Here is an 18,344-nt window from a genome sequence, read left to right as displayed (position 1 = left end):
AGTAAAACATCTATTTTGTGCATATAACCTTTTGATTTAGCAAGTTGATGTCCTAAATGCATGATCATCCATCATTCATTCCTCCATCCAAAACAAAAAATAAAAAAATTCCATTCTTCAAAAGCTCCAAAAGGAGGACGGATGGTCAAAAGGGCTTAATCACTGACACATTCGCCAAAAAAGGATCCTTGTGAAAGATAGGTAAAATGGTCAAGAATAGTTACAGATGCACTTAAATGATGCAAACTCCGTGTTGAGTTCCAGTGACGCTGATTTGGGGTGCCTTCGTATCAAAGTCAAATTTGAAGCTAATATCAGTAACAAACGATGGTAACTGGGGCAGATTTTGGGTTGAGTTTTGTTTGGACTAATTCTGATGCCGTCATATCAGAGTGCATGATGAAAACATAGCCAAGATCAGTGGATGAGGAACGAAACTAGGCAATTTTTTGAGTTCATTGGAGCAAATTCACGAGCTTTCAGGACAGAATCAAAGTCAAAAACAGGGTCATGACCAGTGGCATGTAAACACTAGGGCAGATTTTGAGTGCCTTTTGGAATTTGAAACATGGCCAGAATCAGGAGGCACACCCGAGATCAGAGATTGGGTTGTTGATTACAAGCACGGAGAAAAGATTCATGCATTACCATACATCCCATGCATTGCATAAGAAAGGAAATACAAAGGGGATCTCATACAACATGCATACATCTTTGCATTCACGCATCACTATGCACAAATAGTAACATTTCACTGCATTCTAGCATCTTAGGTAGCAACATGCATACATATAGCAATAGAGCACCATTCAATCATACTTGCCTGGTTGAATAAACTTCTGAATAATTCTTTTGCCTCATTGACTGAGCCATTCTTGTCTAGATATATTTTGAAACTGGGGCAGCAGGCCCCCATGCATAGATTGACATACTTTGAAATTGTGGCAATTGACCCCTTGGTTGTTGAGTCTCAAAGAGGGTAATCTAAAGACAGCCAAAGAAACTCGGGTTTTCATTCCCGATTGATAATCCCCAATGGAATAATTCTGAGCCCTACACCTGAGGACATGTTCCAAAAGGTTTTCAAGATTTCGTACCCGATTCATCATCCCCCATACAGAGTAACCATTTCCTTGGTCCTAATTGAGCCATCTACATTGAAATTAAGGCATCGGTCCTCATATCCAGAAATGGTGTTGTTCATGATAACACCGAGATGTTGGATCACCTCAAAGCTTTCTTGATTATCTTATTCATGCGAGCAGTTTCATCCAAATTATTTTGATTATCTTATTCACTTTTATTGACCCATCGCGGTCCACTTTTATTGACCCTTCGTGGTCCCACCTTATTGACCCATCACGGTCTCACCTTATTGACCCTTCGCGGTCCCACCTTATTGACCTATCACGATCCCATTCTTATTGACCCTTTGCGGTCCCACCTTATTGACCGTTCGCGGTTCCACTTTTATTGACCCTTCGTGGTCCCACCTTATTGACCCATCGCGGTCCCACCTTATTGACCCTTCGCAGTCCTACCTTATTGACCTATCACGGTCCCATTCTTATTGACCCATCGCGGTCCCAATCTTATTGATCCATTACGGTCCCATTTTTTGGTCCATTGCGGTCCCCCCTTATTGACCCATCGCGATCTCACTCTTGTTGACCCATCACGATCCCATTCTTATTGACCCTTTGCAGTCCCACCTTATTGACCCTTCGCGGTTCCATTTTTATTGACCCTTCGTGGTCCCACCTTATTGACCCATCGCGGTCCCACCTTATTGACCCTTCACGGTCCCACCTTATTGACCTATCACGGTCCCATTCTTATTGACCTATCGTGGTCCCATCTTATTAACCCATCGCGGTCCCACCTTATTGATCCAATGTAGTCCCATTTTTTGGTCCATTGGAATCCCACCTTATTGACCCATCGCGGTCTCACTCTTGTTGACCCATCACGATCCCATTCTTATTGACCCTTTGTGGTCCCACCTTATTGACCCTTTGCGGTCCACTTTTATCAACCCTTTGCGGTCCTCTCTTATTGACCCTTCGCGATCCACTCCTATTAACCCTTTTGCGGTCTCACTCATGTTGATCCTTCGCTGGTCATTTTTGGGAAGTCACACTTTGATCTCTTTTGATGCATTGGCCTAGTCCAAAATCAGCGTCTGTTGTCTTTGCAGGTTTGTTGCTACAAATAATATAGGAGAGTTCCTATTTTTACTTTGAAGCAACGAAGCCTACAAAGAGGGGCAGCTGTAGACACCCCATTTTTACCCAGACCCAATATTATTATTATTATTATTATTTTTTTAAATATTATTATTTTGCTATTATTATTATTATTATTATTATTATTATTATTATTATTATTATTACTATTACTTTGTTATTATTATTTTTACTATTATTACTATTATTATTAATAAAATTATTATTTTTAAATATTATTATCACTTTATTATCATTATTATTTTTACTATTATTATTATTAGTAGCATTATTATTATTATTATTATTATTATTATTATTATTATTTTAATTATAATTATTATTATTTATTATTATTATTATTAGTATTATTATTTTGTTATTATTATTATTATTATTATTATTATTATTATTTTGCTCACTATTATTATTATTATTATTATTATTATTATTTATTTTTGTTACTATTATTATTATTATTATTATTATTATTATTATTATTATTATTATTATTATTATTATTAGGTACCTAGGGTTTTGGGGAATGCCTTTAAAAAGGCTTGAACACTCACGCACAAGAGGAGGCCAACGGGGGCCGCTGCAGAAACACAAAAAAAAAGGCCAGAGAGGCCAAGGGGGGCGCACAGCAGCAAGGGCAACTCCAGCCGTTGCTCTTCAACTTCTTCTTCTTCTTCCTATTCCAGCCACACCTGCTGCTAACCCACTGTACAACCACCGCCAAGACCTCCCTGCAGCCTCCGCTCGAGCCTCCATCCGAGCCTGTCTCCAGCAGCTCCTCGACCAGCCCCTGTTCCTAAAACTGTCACCGGAGCAGGGCTCTTCACAGACGACCCAACCTCCCAAAGCCATCGCCGTCAACGCCATCACCGCCATCACAGCAGCGACAGAAGACCTCCAACTGCTGCAGTCACGCTCCGGTAACAGCTCCGACTGCAACCCGCTGGAACCTCCACCGCCGTCACTGTCTTCAGGCCCCTCTGTTCTCACTGCTCCTCAGCACCATCTTCTCCGGCGTCCCTCCGTCCAACCCACGCCGCACCACGCCAACCTGCTGTCGCCTCAGGCCAGCTGGCGGCCCTCCAGCCACAGCAAGATCCGACTGTACCCCTCTCCAGCCTCCTCTGTAAATACATGCACACACACACCTTATGTTTTAATGTTTAAATTTTTCTTTATTTTATCCTTGTTATATATATTAAAATTGTTATTGAAGGTTTTTTTTTTTATGTTGATCATATTGTTATTATTATTTGTATATTGTTATTAGTAAATTGCTTGGATATTATTATTGCCATTATATTAATTGTATTAACGTTATTATATTGATTTTACTTGTATTAGTATTACATTGTTTGCATTATTATTAGTAATGTTGTTATATTATTGACTTATTCTTTTTAGTATTATTATTATATTATTGGAGTACCATTATTATTGTTGTAATTTTTGTCATAATTAATGTTCACATGTAGGGTTATCATCATTCACATTTAGTGTTTATTTCATGTGTAGCATATTAATTTTTAGGGTTCTATACCAATTTTCGATTTGATAATTTTCCATGAGTATATCGAATATTCATATTTATATTATTTCCATAATCTGACTTTTTGCTTACCTTTGTACAATAATTCACTGATTTTAGGGATATTTGGTTTCCATAATCTAATTATAAGTTTGTTTCCTTAGTTTCAACAATTTTTGTTTCTATATATACGGTGTATATCTTTGATTATGTGTTCATATTTACCATGGTTAGTGTTACTATAAAAAGGGGCACTACTAGTAATATAACCATTAGTGTATACATGTATATATGTAGGATTATTCAAGTTTGAATTTTTATTATGCTTGCAGTATATTGTAAACACTGACTATTATTATTTTTAAAGTAATGGAATTTAACAATTGTTGTTCATGTTTGTGCAGGACTTTTTTATTTTATCGTATTTTATTATACCTTTTTTTTTAATGTTTTTACTTTATTTTGTCATTATTTGTAGAAGTCTTATTAACTTGTCTCAATATTTAAAGTTTAAATTTTTTCGATATATAATATTGTTTGGGAACCTCTTTATATAATATTTGTTAATATTTAGGCTCATATCTTTTTGTAGAGTTTTCATTATTAATGTGTGTTCAAGTTTAATTACTTTGAGTTTTTGTATTTATTGGTGTTGCATGTAAACGTATATGTGTGCATATTTAAAGTAGTCATTGTTGTTGTATATCAAAGAATTCATGATTAGGTTTTTTTGTTGTTAGATTCATATGGTGAGTTTTTATGGCTATCTTAACGGTTCGATTTTCATATTTAGGGTTATTTTTGTTATTATTGAATGTTTAATGCTTGTGTATTTAGGGTAGTCTTCATCGTTGTACTTATTCAATTAAGGGCACTGTTGTTTGATATTTACATACTTAGGACTTTTGTTATTGTACGTCATACTTAATGTTCATGTGTAGTGTTATTATTATTGGACATAGTTAGTGTTTATTTCACATTAAGCATATTAATATTTAGGATTGTACTTCCATTTTTGATTCAATTTACTTCTATGATTTCCCCTTTAGTAGTCATATTAAATATTTACATTGTTGCCTTAATTTCATTAACTGTTTTAAATATATATTATTGTTTACTAACATGTTAATTTTTAGGTCGATTTGTCTCCATAATTTCAGTTATTTCCATATTTATTATTTTACATTTTGTACATTAATTATAGGGTTGATTTGTTTCCATATATATTATTGTATGTTTACACATATATTTTAGGGTTTTACGTGTTGCCATTTATATATATTTCAGGATTTTGATCAGTTTACATTGTTTTAGGTATTTTTAGGGTTTCCTTTATTACATGTAGTTATTAGGGTATTATAGTTATGTATTGCGATATTTTGTTCTTTATCTTAAATATTTTAGTAGTAATTATTTTTAATATCTTAATACATTTAATGTTAATTATTTTTGGTATCTTAACACATTTAGTATTAATTACTCGATATATTTAGTATTAATTACTATTATTATAGTATCTTTAGTGTCTTAATATATCATGGTATTACATTACTTACTTTGACGTTTGTAATATTTTAGCATATATGTATCCCTATTATTATTACATGTATTATGGTAATTTAATTTCTTAGTTTATTATTTTATTAATATATATTAAAACCTTCCATACTAGTATTTTCCCATAAAAATTTTATATACAATTTTAAAATTTTGGGAGTGTATTTTCTTAATTATTATCCCTATGATTTTATTGTGGGGGGTATTCGCCTTTGGGCTTCACGTACCTTTAAGCTCTGAGGGAATATATATGTATATATTATATTTATTTAGTTATTTATTTATTTTTCATATTTATTTATAAATTCATAAAAAAGAGTAATTTAAAGACTTATTAGGTTAACTTAGGGATAATTTCAAATTAATTAGGTACCGTTCGTAAGAACGGGCACGTAGGGGGTGCTCGTACCTTCCCCTCGCGTAACCGAACTCTCGACCCCAACTTTGGTAATGTAGACCGATTCTACCCCTAACGGGATAGTAATCATGTGTACTAACCGCACTAAAGGTTAGTGGCGACTCCGATATTCCCATTTTTCCTGAAAATATTAAAAAAGATTTTTTATTTCGCCGTCCGGGGCACACGCGCTCCCGGGACCTCGCGACAACATATTCTTAGGTTACACCAGATGTTAGTAGTATTTCACAACCTAGGGTCTTTCTATGCAAATCCAAATGTGCGGATAAATAAAATGTGTGGAAATTAAATTATGCGCAGCAATCACAGAATAACATAGTTGAGTAGGAATGTAAGTTGCAGAAATGTAAATAGTGCACACACGATATGTTATCGGGGTTCAGTCAATACTACCTACGTCCCCGCCTCTAGCTCGCAAGTCTGAGGTTTCCACTAATGCTCACTTAATGGGTGAAGCGACATCGGTTACAATCAGGTCAAATTAACATAGGGTTAATTTCAACTTTTACAAATTCTCCTTGCGGGGCAGAGAAGGCCCTAAGTCAAATTCACAAGTCTAACCCCAACCTTTACAACCAATCCTTATGGGGTTGAATTACCGCCCCCTTAGGCTAAACCTGAAATTACAACCAATAAACTTTTTGTATAAATAAAAATGCTTCTAATACAAGCAAATTTGTACAACAATATAGTCCAAAGTATGCACTCACAAATGATACGAATTTATGCTCAAATGAGACCTTGAAATTTAATTCAAGATAAAGTATTCAACAAGTGAACATTCAAGATACCTCAAAAACCCTAATCAAGTATCACACAAATATTTTATCAAATATAATCACAGCAGATACTCAGGGCTTAAGGTTGCAAAAGATTTATCAAATAAAACCGTGCAAGCTTTCAAGTCTTGCAATATGAATGTCAAGACTAGCAAGGTAAAAATCAGATCTTCCCAATCAAATATTTATATATGAAATATTATGGGAAAGATCTATAAGCAAGAACTCTCAAAAATAGATTTTCAAAAATGTGTGAGCATGTGAGAGTCTATGCCTAAAAAATGATATGTAAAGATGTATACAATGAGCACATACAAACTCTCTTCAATCTTGCAATTGATTTGCAAAATAGGAAATAAATCAAATACACTCTATTTCAAAAATATGTTTTCTTGTAAATATAAAATAGTGTAATGAAAGTATATACTTGGAAATATTTTTAATCACTTTTACTAATCCCCATCTAATCCAAGCAAATGAGGCCCTATATATAGAAGTGGGCTAAATTATGACCGTTTAGGACATGTAAGGTATTATTAGAATTTTTTAAAAACAATTTAGAAATTTTAACGCTATTTAAACATTTTATCCTTGGTAAAAAAATAAGTAACCCGAGAGTTTTCGGGTGGTTGAACCATGGTTCGGTCGCTCGAATAAACTCAGTTAAAAAATCAAGTCTTGAACGTTTGGGTGCCCGAGTCTAGGTTCGGTAGGCTAAACCAAAGCGAAAATCATTATGTCCGTGTATCGGTCACTTGGGCTATACTTCGGTTGACCAAACTCAAGTGTTCAGTTGCTCGGGGGTAAAATGAGAGTAAGGTTTGGTTAGCTAAGTTGGTGAGAACGGTCACCTCAGCAGTTCAATCGCTTGTGGATGGTGAGGTCAAATATTTTCCGCCACCCGAATCCAAGTCAACATGTTGACTTGTCTACGGTTTGGGCGTCTGATGTGTTTTGAACACAAAGGGTTCGGTCGCCCGACCTCTCATAGATTTGGCGTTTATATTCATTTTAACTTCAATTAATTCCCCTGATATGTTAAGTGATTTTGGGGACATTTTATGTGCTAGTGTTGGGACCTAGAGTCTTTCTAAGGTCTTTTGAGGATACCGAAAAAATTTGGCATCGGTCGAGCTCCCTAAAGTCTTTCTAAGGTCTTGAGCATTCATCCCTATCATGTATGCAGATGCAATTATTACAAACCATATTAAAATATTACAAACCCAAATTAAATATGATATGAATTACAACACAAAATAAATCTTATGGGCCTTTACTCTTCATGTCTTCACGTGCCATCAAATGATCTTACTAATATAAACATGCATACAAACTTGACAGACATTAAATACCAAAATATTTGTCACGATCAAAACAAGGGTATGACACATAGGGCCAACAATATTTATATGTGTTCAATATATATCAGAGTGTGTTGGGTACGTTTCAATATCTAAATCAGCACTGACATTTTAGACTTCAAAAAGTGCCCCTAGAAGATACAACACTACAACAATAAAAAACAAATCAAATATTTTGTCACCTGCATTTTTAAGATTGACATCCTAATAGCCTTTCTAATTTTAACCTCAGTGTTAAGTTTAGTATTGTCATAAAAGCTTGCCTCTCAAGTTATCATATGTGGTAAATGACAGAAGATAAGAACCGTAGATTTCATCAATTGGGATTATTTCTTAGTGTGGCAAGTCATCTGCATTTCATCAATTGGGTTATTTTCTAGTGTGGCAAGTCGTCATCCTTATTATTATTATTATTATTATTATTATTATAAATAAAAAAGGAGAAAACAAAAAATTGAAAAAGTTCATGTTATAAATTGCAGTTAAAAAGATTTTTGAAAATGGAATACTTATGATTATTAATAAAAAAAATTGAATGCACATTAAATCTCGCTGCTGGGTCTAAGTAGTGATTACGTGAGCGTGATTATAGGAATAATTTGTCAGAGTATTATTTAATATATTATTATAAATTAATAATAAATTTAAAAAAAAAAAACAAAAACACCATGAATTGAAAGTTAACATAAAAAAGCAAAGGGAAGGCCGCCCTGCAGTTTCAAAGGCTGGGACTCTAGCTATATAGATATATATATATATTCAAAGGGGACTGCTAGAGCTGGGTGGATAGAATGTGACACTAGCAGTCCCTTTGAATATAAATATATCTTCCTTTGAATATATATATATATAGTCAGGAAGACTTCTACAACGGCCGATAGAATGGGACCCTAGCTATATGTATATATATATATATATATATATATATATCGCCGATAGAATGGGACACTAGCTATATATATATATATATATGCGTACATCACAAGTGCAAAATTTCTCCATGGTGGGAGCCCCATAACAATAATTTCTCCACAAAAACTTTATTTTATGCAAATATATCACTGATTTGATGTTTGAGAATAAACAATAAATATGAATTTTGACTCAGCCTCGGCAACAAAACTTCTTCTTAGAATCGCCTTAAAATTTCTCCACGGTGGGAGCCCCTTAACAGTAATTTCTCCACAAAAAAACTTGATTCTATGCAAACATATCACTGCTTTGAATGCCAAAATAATTAAATATTGGTTCCGCTACGCACAAAAAAGTTGACGAATCTGCCACCAAAACACTGGACGGTGATGCGATTAGATAGAATTCGAAGTAACCAAATGACGAATTGAAACTGGCATCTGCAAATTTCCTCTTAAATTATTACTTGCTACTCAGCGACTGCGTTCCGCACACACCAGCTAGATGTCTATTTAAAGGACTCCGCCATCACCATAGTTGAGTGCAAGGAATATTGCAAGCAGCCAAACCTAAGCTAGCTTTATCCTCGCATGCATGGAGTTCCATCTTCTCCTTCTACCCTTGATCTCCGCCTTCCTCTTCTATTTTCTGCTGCAAGGGCACAGAAAAAGAGAGGAGAGGCGACAGCTTCTTCCACCAGGTCCTCCCGGCATTCCATTCATCGGCAACTTGCACCAGCTGATGAAATACAGCACAGCCCCTCACCTCTACCTTTACCAATTATCCAAGAAGTATGGGCCCCTAATGTCATTGAGGCTCGGTCTTGTGCCACTCTTAGTCATATCTTCTGCAAAAATGGCCAAAGAAGCCTTGAAAACCCATGATCTCACATTCTCCGGAAGGCCTTCCATGTTCGGCCAGCAGAAACTAACCTACAATGGCTCGGGCGTGATTTTTGCCCAGTATGGCGGCTACTGGAGGGAAATCAGAAAATTTTGCGTTCTTCATCTTTTAAGCACCAAGAGGGTACAATCCTTTCGACCCGTTCATGAAGAAGAGGTCTTAGCCTTCGTCAATAAAATCTCTACATTTTCTTCTCCTAAACGAGAAGTGAATTTGAGCGAGATGGTGACGTCTCTTACGAACAACATAATTTGTAGAATTGCTTTTGGTAAAAGGTATGATGGGAAGGGTGGAAGAAATAGCTTCCACGAGCTCCTCAATGAAGCTGAGGTCTTGGCCAGCAGCTTCTATGTGTCGGACTATTTCCCATTTATGGGTTGGGTGGACAAACTAACTGGCCTATGTGTTAGGCTGGATAAAAATTTTAGGGAATTGGATGTGATTTTCCAAGAAATTATTGATGAGCATCTCGATCCTAAGAGGTCGAGAACTGAGCGAGAAGATTTTGTTGACATCTTACTCCGAATGAGAAGCGATCAATTATTTACAACTGATCTCACTTTAGAGCAAATTAAAGCATTGATCTTGGTATGTGTGTGCATAGCCCATCCGAAATTCAGGTCCTTTATTAAAATGTCAACTTGCTAGTATAATGAATCTATACTAATTATATTATTGCTTGTTTTGCAGGATGTGTTTGTTGCTGGAACAGACACAAGTGCAGGCACTATAGTTTGGGCAATGACCGAGTTAATGAAAAATCCTAGGGTGATGAAGACTGCACAAGAAGAAGTTAGAAGTTTGATAAAGGAAGATTTCGTAGATGAAGATGATCTTCCCAAACTAACATACCTTAAAGCTGTGGTGAAAGAGACTATGAGAGTACACCCTATATCTCCCTTGCTTGTTCCTCGAGAAACAATTGACAAGTGCACTATTGATGGGTATGAGATTCAACCCAAGACCATTGTATATCTAAATGTATGGGCCATTGGAAGGGATCCCGAATCATGGGAAAAATCAGAAGAGTTCTTGCCTGAAAGATTCCTAGGAAGTTCTATAGACTTTAAAGGACAAGATTTTGAATTAATACCGTTTGGGGCTGGTCGAAGAGGTTGCCCTGGTGTGCATCTCGGAGCCAAGACAATTGAACTCACACTCGCCAATCTTCTTTACTCCTTTGATTGGGACTTGCCAAATGGGATGAAGGAAGAAGACGTCGACACTGAGGGGATTCCTGGCATTGCAGTGCACAAGAAAGTTCCTCTTTGCCTTTTGGCTAAAAAATATCTAGTACCTATGTCAAGATGAATGTGCGTATCTTACTCTCTTTTTTTTTTTTCTTTTGTAAAAGACATTAGCCTCACTTGAGATTTGGTGAAAAGACAATAGTCTCTCCTAAGGTTTCAAAAATTGGGACCTCCAATGAGCTTTCATGAATTCTCAAGACCTCTCTTAAGGTTTGCCAATAAGGCACAAATCTCTCCTTGTATCTTGCAAAAAGATTATTGTTTTCAGGAGAAACTTGTACATGCCTTGCAAATTTCGAGGGAGGTATGTGACATTTTTGAAACCTCAAGGGATGTTAGTGCTATTTTTGAAATTTCAAGGGAAGTCTGTCTTTTTACCAAATCTCAGGGGAGATAAGTATCTCTTGTCCTTTTTCTCTTCTTCTTTTAAATAAAAAAGTTGCCTACTTAAAAAGGCCATTTGAATGACATAAAGGGGTTTTGTGTTTTGTGTGTTTTTTAGTCCAAAATGTTCAATTTTAATTTGAATAATTAACAAAATACGTGGGTTATTTCAAACATAAGTTAGATATGTAAGTCATTTTCAACTCATCAAAGAGTTGGAATCGTGTAAACTTAGTTAATAGTGTCATGAAAAGAAATTTCAAGAATCAAATGTATATGTAAGTGCTAAATTTGTGCATGAAAATAGGAATATAGATTGTTTGACTCAAAATATTTAAAACTTTACAAATTTTATCTAGATTGTTATAATTTTTTTTTCATAAATAAGTTATTATGACTAACTTTTTTTATAATGTTATCCTTAGAATATATGTTTGTTCAGCATGAGTTTTAGAAATTAAATTTAGATTTATGTGAATGTGGACAAAATGTGATATAAATTATATTAAGTTCCATAAAAATTTAAATCAGAAACTTGAAATTCATTATCCCAAATATAATCCTAAATCACTTTTGTAAGAACTCAAACCATGATAAGTGGGTTTAAATAAATAAGAGAGGGGCAAAATGGGAATTTGGCATATTTCGTCGACAAAACCAGATTTTGTCGACGAAGCTTTTGTTCTTCTCATCGACGAAATTTAGAGACTCGTCGACGAGGAGAAGCCAAGGAGTCTCGAAAAAACCGGAGATCCTAGATTCATCAATGAGGCCATCGATTCATCGACGAAGGCAGTGTAAGATTCGTCGATGAGAACACCATTTTGTCGACGAATTGGGTCAGGTCAAAGGGCTATAAATAGAAAATTTCATTACTTCTTTATTAAGAAAACTTCAATCCTATCTCTCTCTCTCTCTCTAGAACTCTCCCTATTCTCTCTCTCTCTAGATTTCTTCGCCGATCATTGCTGGATTCAAGAATCTAAAGTTACAACGAGAATCGTGGAAGGATTCTCTGCAAGTTCTACAGATCGGAATCTCGTTTCGGAGATTTTTGGGTTTTGGCATAAAATCGAGGTAAGACTCGGTTTTCATTTCTGATTCGGTAGTTTTATAGGAAACAGTCTTGTGAGTACATTCTGTACTGTGATTTGTAGGTTTTGAAACTCGGTTCGCTGTTTAGGGGCCTTGGAGTTCAAGATCTGTTATTCGGGGAAAAGGTAAGGGGAAACTGTGTTATATTGGTTATTTTTTAAATCGGACTCGGTGAAACTGTGGTTCACGCTCTTGTGTGTGTTTTAGCTACTCATTTAGGGGGATCTAATGGGGAAAACTATGCCTTTTTCATTATTACAGTTTTAGGAAAAAGGGGGCAACGGGCTGCATCCCTGGTTTTGTTGAAAACCGAGGGTATATGTTGATTTATATTGTGATATTGGGATGACCGTGCCTTGACTTGTTTAAACTGTATTTTTTTTGGAAAACCATGATTTAAATTACCAAATGGGTGTGGTTTGTTTGGTTATATGAGCATGCATATGTGTGTGATATGTTGAAATGCTAGTAGCAACGCGGTTCCGAAATTGTTCTAGGTACTGAGAGTGTCTGACTCTATATCTGAGGGCGTATGAAATCGCTAGCCATAGATTGGCAAGAGTGTCCGGCTCTATATCCAAGGGTGTGAGCCTATTCCGGCAGATCAGGCCGAAGGGTGTGGATCCACCAGTTTTGCACCAGTACGATGCCATAGGAGTCGAGAACTAGCCATGTGTCGGTGGCGTCGTGTTCGCGGGCTGGCTACGGGCCAACGTTGTATGTCGCGGCCTAGCTTCGTGCCGAAGGGTGTGACGACACTAGGATTACTGATCATGTGTGATGTGTACAGCTGCGTGTATGCACTGTGGAAATTAGAACTGGAATGCATTTAATTGTGTGTATATTGTATCATGATAACACTCAAATGCCACACACCGATATAACCTGTGTTCTTCATTACTGAGAGGTGTCTCACCCCTGCTATACGTACATTTTTACAGGTCCTTCGAGTAACTGGAACTAGCGTCCTGGTGTAAGGAGCGTAGTGGCCGATGTACTGCGGTTAGCGCTTAGGTAAGTGTTAGGACTGTATTTTTGGTGGGTTGCCATTTTGAGATGTATTTGGGCACCCGTTTGTGCGTTTTTTATAGAACTTGTGTTCTACTCTTATATAGACTCTGGTATGGTACTGTACATATATACAAAATGACCTTTTTTCTCTACTTATATAATTGTGTTTAGGATGCTTGGGAACCCCACGGGGTCGGACCCTCATCCATTGTACAGTATATTTGGATGTTTTATTGGATACGGGGACAAGTTAGATTACATTTTCACCCTTGGGTCCCATTTCGAGATTTGGGGCGTGACAGCTTGGTATCAGAGTTAACCAGGTTACTAGATCTTGTAGACTTTGTTAGGCTTAGTTGTGAGTACATACCAGAGTATAGGATGTGGATATGGGTAGAGTTGGTTGAGGGTTGTTCGGTTGCTAGACCGGGATTTGTCAACGGTATTCTGTATTTTTCCTGAGATGATGATTCCAGTAAAAGTAAGGTAGATCATTGATGAATTTCATGTCGGTGTGATAGGACAAACCTAGACTTGGCAAGGACTAGTTAACACGATTAGTGTAGATCATTGTGTTAACTATATGTGTCGTAGGGATACTGATAGATATTTATTGTGTTGCAGAATGGAGCCCAAGGATAATGACTTGAGAAGTGGCTCTAAGGAGACTATAAGTGATGAGTCTCCTTCTGTGCCTCGAGGTTTGACGAGGCAAGTGTTACAGGAGATCGAGTGGAGTGTGAGGAGACACGAGCGCTCTCCTACTACTGCGGGGTGCACCATTGAGAGGTTCACACGCATGCATCCTTCGACGTTCTCTGGAGGACCTGACCTAATGACAGTAGAGGAATGGATGAAGAAGATTGAGAGGATTCTGGAAGTCCTGCACTGCACGGATAGGCAGCGAGTCCTCTATGCTACTTTCCAGCTGTCTGGGAAGGCGGGTCGATGGTGGACTGCGGTGAGTCCGCTGGAGAAGCAGAGAGCTGGTCCTGAGGTGATGACGTGGAGCCGTTTTAAGGAGGTGTTCTTCGATAGACACTTCCCAGCTTCTGTACGTGATGTGAAGGTAGATGAGTTTTCTAGTCTGACGTATGGGAGTTTGATGGTACAGGGGTATGCGGCTCGATACATAGAGCGGTCCCACTTTGCACTATGTATGATCTCGAGCGAGTATGAGATGACTCGGAGGTTCGAGAAGGGTTTGAGGAAGGATATCCGCAGACTGATGGGTATGCTTCAGATCCGCGAGTTCTCGGTGTTGGTGGATAAAGCCACGGTGATTGAGATCGGTATCCGAGAGGACGAGGTGGAGCAAGAACTGAGGAAGAGGACATTACCTTCTTGTTCTCAGACAGGATCTCGTCAGGGATCGTGGAAGAAGTGGAGCAAGGGCTTGGGTTACCACTAGAATACCAAGTTCCAGGGTTCTCAAGGGAGCCATACTAGTTGTCGTTGTATCAGATGCCACAGGTGGCACGAGGGTGAGTGCCGGTCAATTGGGGGTAACTGCTATAACTCTGGTCGGCTTGGTCACATGGCTCGTGATTGTCGTGCACCAAAGCAAGATGTGCCTGCATTCAGTGGGGACCGAGGGAGTAACTAGATACCTCGGGGAACCGTTCAGACGAATACAGTTTCGGCCAGAGTATATTCTTTTACTCCAGCGAACGCTGAGCATATAGGGAACGTGGTGACAGGTACTTTATTGTATCTTTCGAATAAAGCTTCTATTTTATTTTATTCGGGTGCAACCCATTCCTTTGTATCTATGAATTTTGTGGGACAATGTGGGGTTGAGACCCGAGACATGAATGAGGTGTTATCTGTTACTACGACATCTGGGAGTGTATATTTTTGTAGAAAAATGATGGTAGACTACCCAGTGGTAATTCAAGGGAAGCTGCTACCAATGAATCTTGTGGTATACAATATCTCGGGGTTTGACATCATTTTGGGGATGGATTGGTTGTTCTCCAGTTACGCGGTGATCGACTGTCGTAGGAAGGTAGTATTGTTTAGGCCTCCTCGGGAGCAGGAATATGAATTCATGGGATCGTGTGTGCGTTCGACGCCACAGATTTTATCAGCACTACAGGCGAGGAGGTTACTCTTGGACGAGTGTCAGGGGTACCTAGCTTGTGTGCAGGAACCACCGTGGGGTGAGTGGAAGCTCAAAGATATTTGGGTAGTCTGCGAGTTTTCGGATGTGTTTTCAGATGATTTACCCGGTTTACCTCCGGATCGTAAGGTGGAGTTTGTGATAGAGTTACTACCTAGTAAGGCACCGATCTCTAAAGCTCCGTACCGGATGGATCCAGTGGAACTTTGGGAGTTGAAGGAACAATTACAGGAATTACAGGACAGGGGATTCATTTGACCTAGTTTTTCGCCCTAAGGAGCTCCAGTATTGTTTGTGAAGAAGAAAGACAAGTCGATGCGGATGTGCATTGATTACCGTGAGATTAATAAGGTAACTATGAAGAATCGCTATCCTTTACCTCGTATAGATGATCTCTTTGACCAGTTGCAGGGGACGCGGGTCTTTTCGAAGATCGATTTGCGGTCAGGATATCATTAGGTGAGGGTCAAATCGGAGGATGTAGGGAAGACAGCTTTCCGAACGAGATATGGCCACTATGAGTTCTTGGTCATGCCATTTGGGTTGACGAATGCTCCGGTGGTGTTCATGGATCTGATGAACAGGGTTTTCCATTAGTACCCGGATCAGTTCGTGGTGGGATTCATTAATGACATTCTGGTATACTCGAGGAGTACGGAAGAGCATGTGGAACATTTGAGATTAGTGTTACAGATTCTACGGGAGAAGAAGTTGTATGCTAAGCTGAAGAAATGTGAATTCTGGTTAAGTTAGATTGTGTTCTTAGGCCATGTGGTTACTGAGGATGGTATACTAGTTGATCCTAGCAAGATTGAAGTTGTGGTCGACTGGGTAAGGCCAAAGAATATGCAGGAGGTTCGGAGTGTTCTAGGACTGGCGGGTTACTATCGTCGGTTCGTAGAGGGTTTCTCTAAACCATTTGGACCTCTGAAACGATTGACCAAGAAAGGAGTGCAGTTTGAGTGCACTAGTGATTGCGAGCAGTGCTTTCAAGAGTTGAAGCACTGGCTGGTTACTGCTCCGGTGTTGACCATTCATTCAGGGGGTGGTGGGTTTGTGATTTATAGTGACGCGTCTCTCAAAGGCTTGGGACGTGTGCTCATGCAGAAGGGTAAGGTAGTAGCTTATGTCTTACGGCAACTGAAGGAATATGAGAAGAACTACCCTTCGCACGATTTGGAGTTGGTTGCTGTGGTGTATGCACTGAAGATCTGGCGACACTATCTGTACGGGATGCAGTGTGAGATCTTCACTGACCATAAAAGTCTCAGGTATTTCTTCATGCAGAAGGAGTTAAACATGAGGTAGAGGCGGTGGCTAGATTTGTTTAAGGACTACGATTGCACGATCAATTATCACCCGGAGAAGGCTAATATGGTAGCTGATGCATTGAGTCGGAAGTTGGCACCTACTGTTGTATCTGCGATTATAACTCAGTGTCACGTTAGATGGGATTTGGAGAGCTCGAGTATAGAGCTAGTGATTGGTGATCATCAGGCTTATCTTGCTAGTTTGGTGGTCCAACCGACTTTATTTGAGCGTATAAAGGCCGCGTAGGCTAGTGATGCAGAGTTGGCAAAGGTTAGGGAAAAGGTACAACAAGGACTGGCTACAGAGTTTAACATCTCTGAGGGAAGTGTGTTGAGGTTTAGGACCAGACTACGTGTTCCGAATGATGATGAGAACAAAAGGAAGATTCTAGAGGAGGTGCATCGTTCTATGTATACGGTACACCTGGTAGTACGAAGATGTATCGGGACTTGCACAAAACCTTCTAGTAGCCTGGTATAAAGAGGCAGATTACTCAATTCATGGAGCAGTGTCTAACGTGTCAGCAAGTGAAAGCTGAACATTAGAGGCCAGTAGGGCTGTTGCATCCTTTGCCTATTCCAGTGTGGAAATGGGAGCATATTTCCATGGATTTTGTGACCGGATTGTCGCCAGTACTTCACAGGCAAAATGCTATTTGGGTGATCGTGGATAGATTGACGAAATCTGCTTATTTTATTCCGATGAAAGTTGGCTATCCTTTGAGTAGGCTAGCAGATTTGTATATGCATGAGATTGTAAGAATGCACGAAGTACTGGTGTCCATAGTATCAAATCAGGATCTGAGGTTTACTTCTCGATTCTGGATGAGCTTGTAGAAGGCATTTGGGACGAAGCTTACTTTCAGTATAGCGTTCCACCCTCAGACTGATCGACAGTCATAGAGGACGATACAGATATTGGAAGATAAGTTGCGAGCGTGTGTGTTAGATTTTGGTGGTAGCTGGATACAATTTATGCCACTTGTAGAGTTTGCTTATAATAACAGCTTCCAGTCTAGTATCAGGATGGCACTGTTCGAGGCTTTGTATGGTCGGAGGTGTCGATCTCCTTTGTGTTGGGATGAGGTTGGTGAACATCAGGTGTTAGGACCTAAACTCGTGTAGCAGGCGTCTGAGAAGGTGGGTTTGATCCGGGAGAGGATTAGATCAGCTCAGAGTTGGCAGAAGGGTTACACAGATGTTCGTCTCCGTGAGTTGGAGTTTGAAGTGGGAGGTAAGGTATTTCTACGTATTGCTCCGATGAAAGGGGTGATGAGATTCGGCAGGAACGGCAAGCTGAGCCCGAGGTATATTAGACCATTCGAGGTACTTGAGCAAGTGATTCAGGTAGCCTACAAGATTGCATTACCTCCAGCACTTTCGAGGGTCCACGATGTGTTTCACGTATCCATGTTGAGGAGGTACGTGTTGGATCCTTCACATGTTATTAGTTATGATGAGTTGGAAATTG

The 18,344-nt window shown here is 38.5% G+C and overlaps 1 protein-coding gene across 1 annotated transcript; it reads left to right on the top strand.

The window, feature by feature from the left end:
- The first annotated feature begins 9,354 nt into the window (after positions 1–9,354).
- LOC131162264 (cytochrome P450 71A1-like) lies at positions 9,355–11,216 on the top strand. The gene is made up of 2 exons (XM_058118570.1): positions 9,355–10,289; positions 10,392–11,216. Exons 1-2 carry the CDS (start codon positions 9,393–9,395, stop codon positions 11,010–11,012), a joined length of 1,518 nt encoding a protein of 505 aa, XP_057974553.1. The 5' UTR covers positions 9,355–9,392; the 3' UTR covers positions 11,013–11,216.
- The last annotated feature ends 7,128 nt before the right edge of the window (positions 11,217–18,344 follow it).

This window comes from Malania oleifera, chromosome 8 (assembly GCF_029873635.1).
Source record: "Malania oleifera isolate guangnan ecotype guangnan chromosome 8, ASM2987363v1, whole genome shotgun sequence".
Taxonomy (NCBI): Eukaryota; Viridiplantae; Streptophyta; class Magnoliopsida; order Santalales; family Ximeniaceae; genus Malania; species Malania oleifera.
This window is presented reverse-complemented; position numbering and strand designations above follow the sequence as displayed.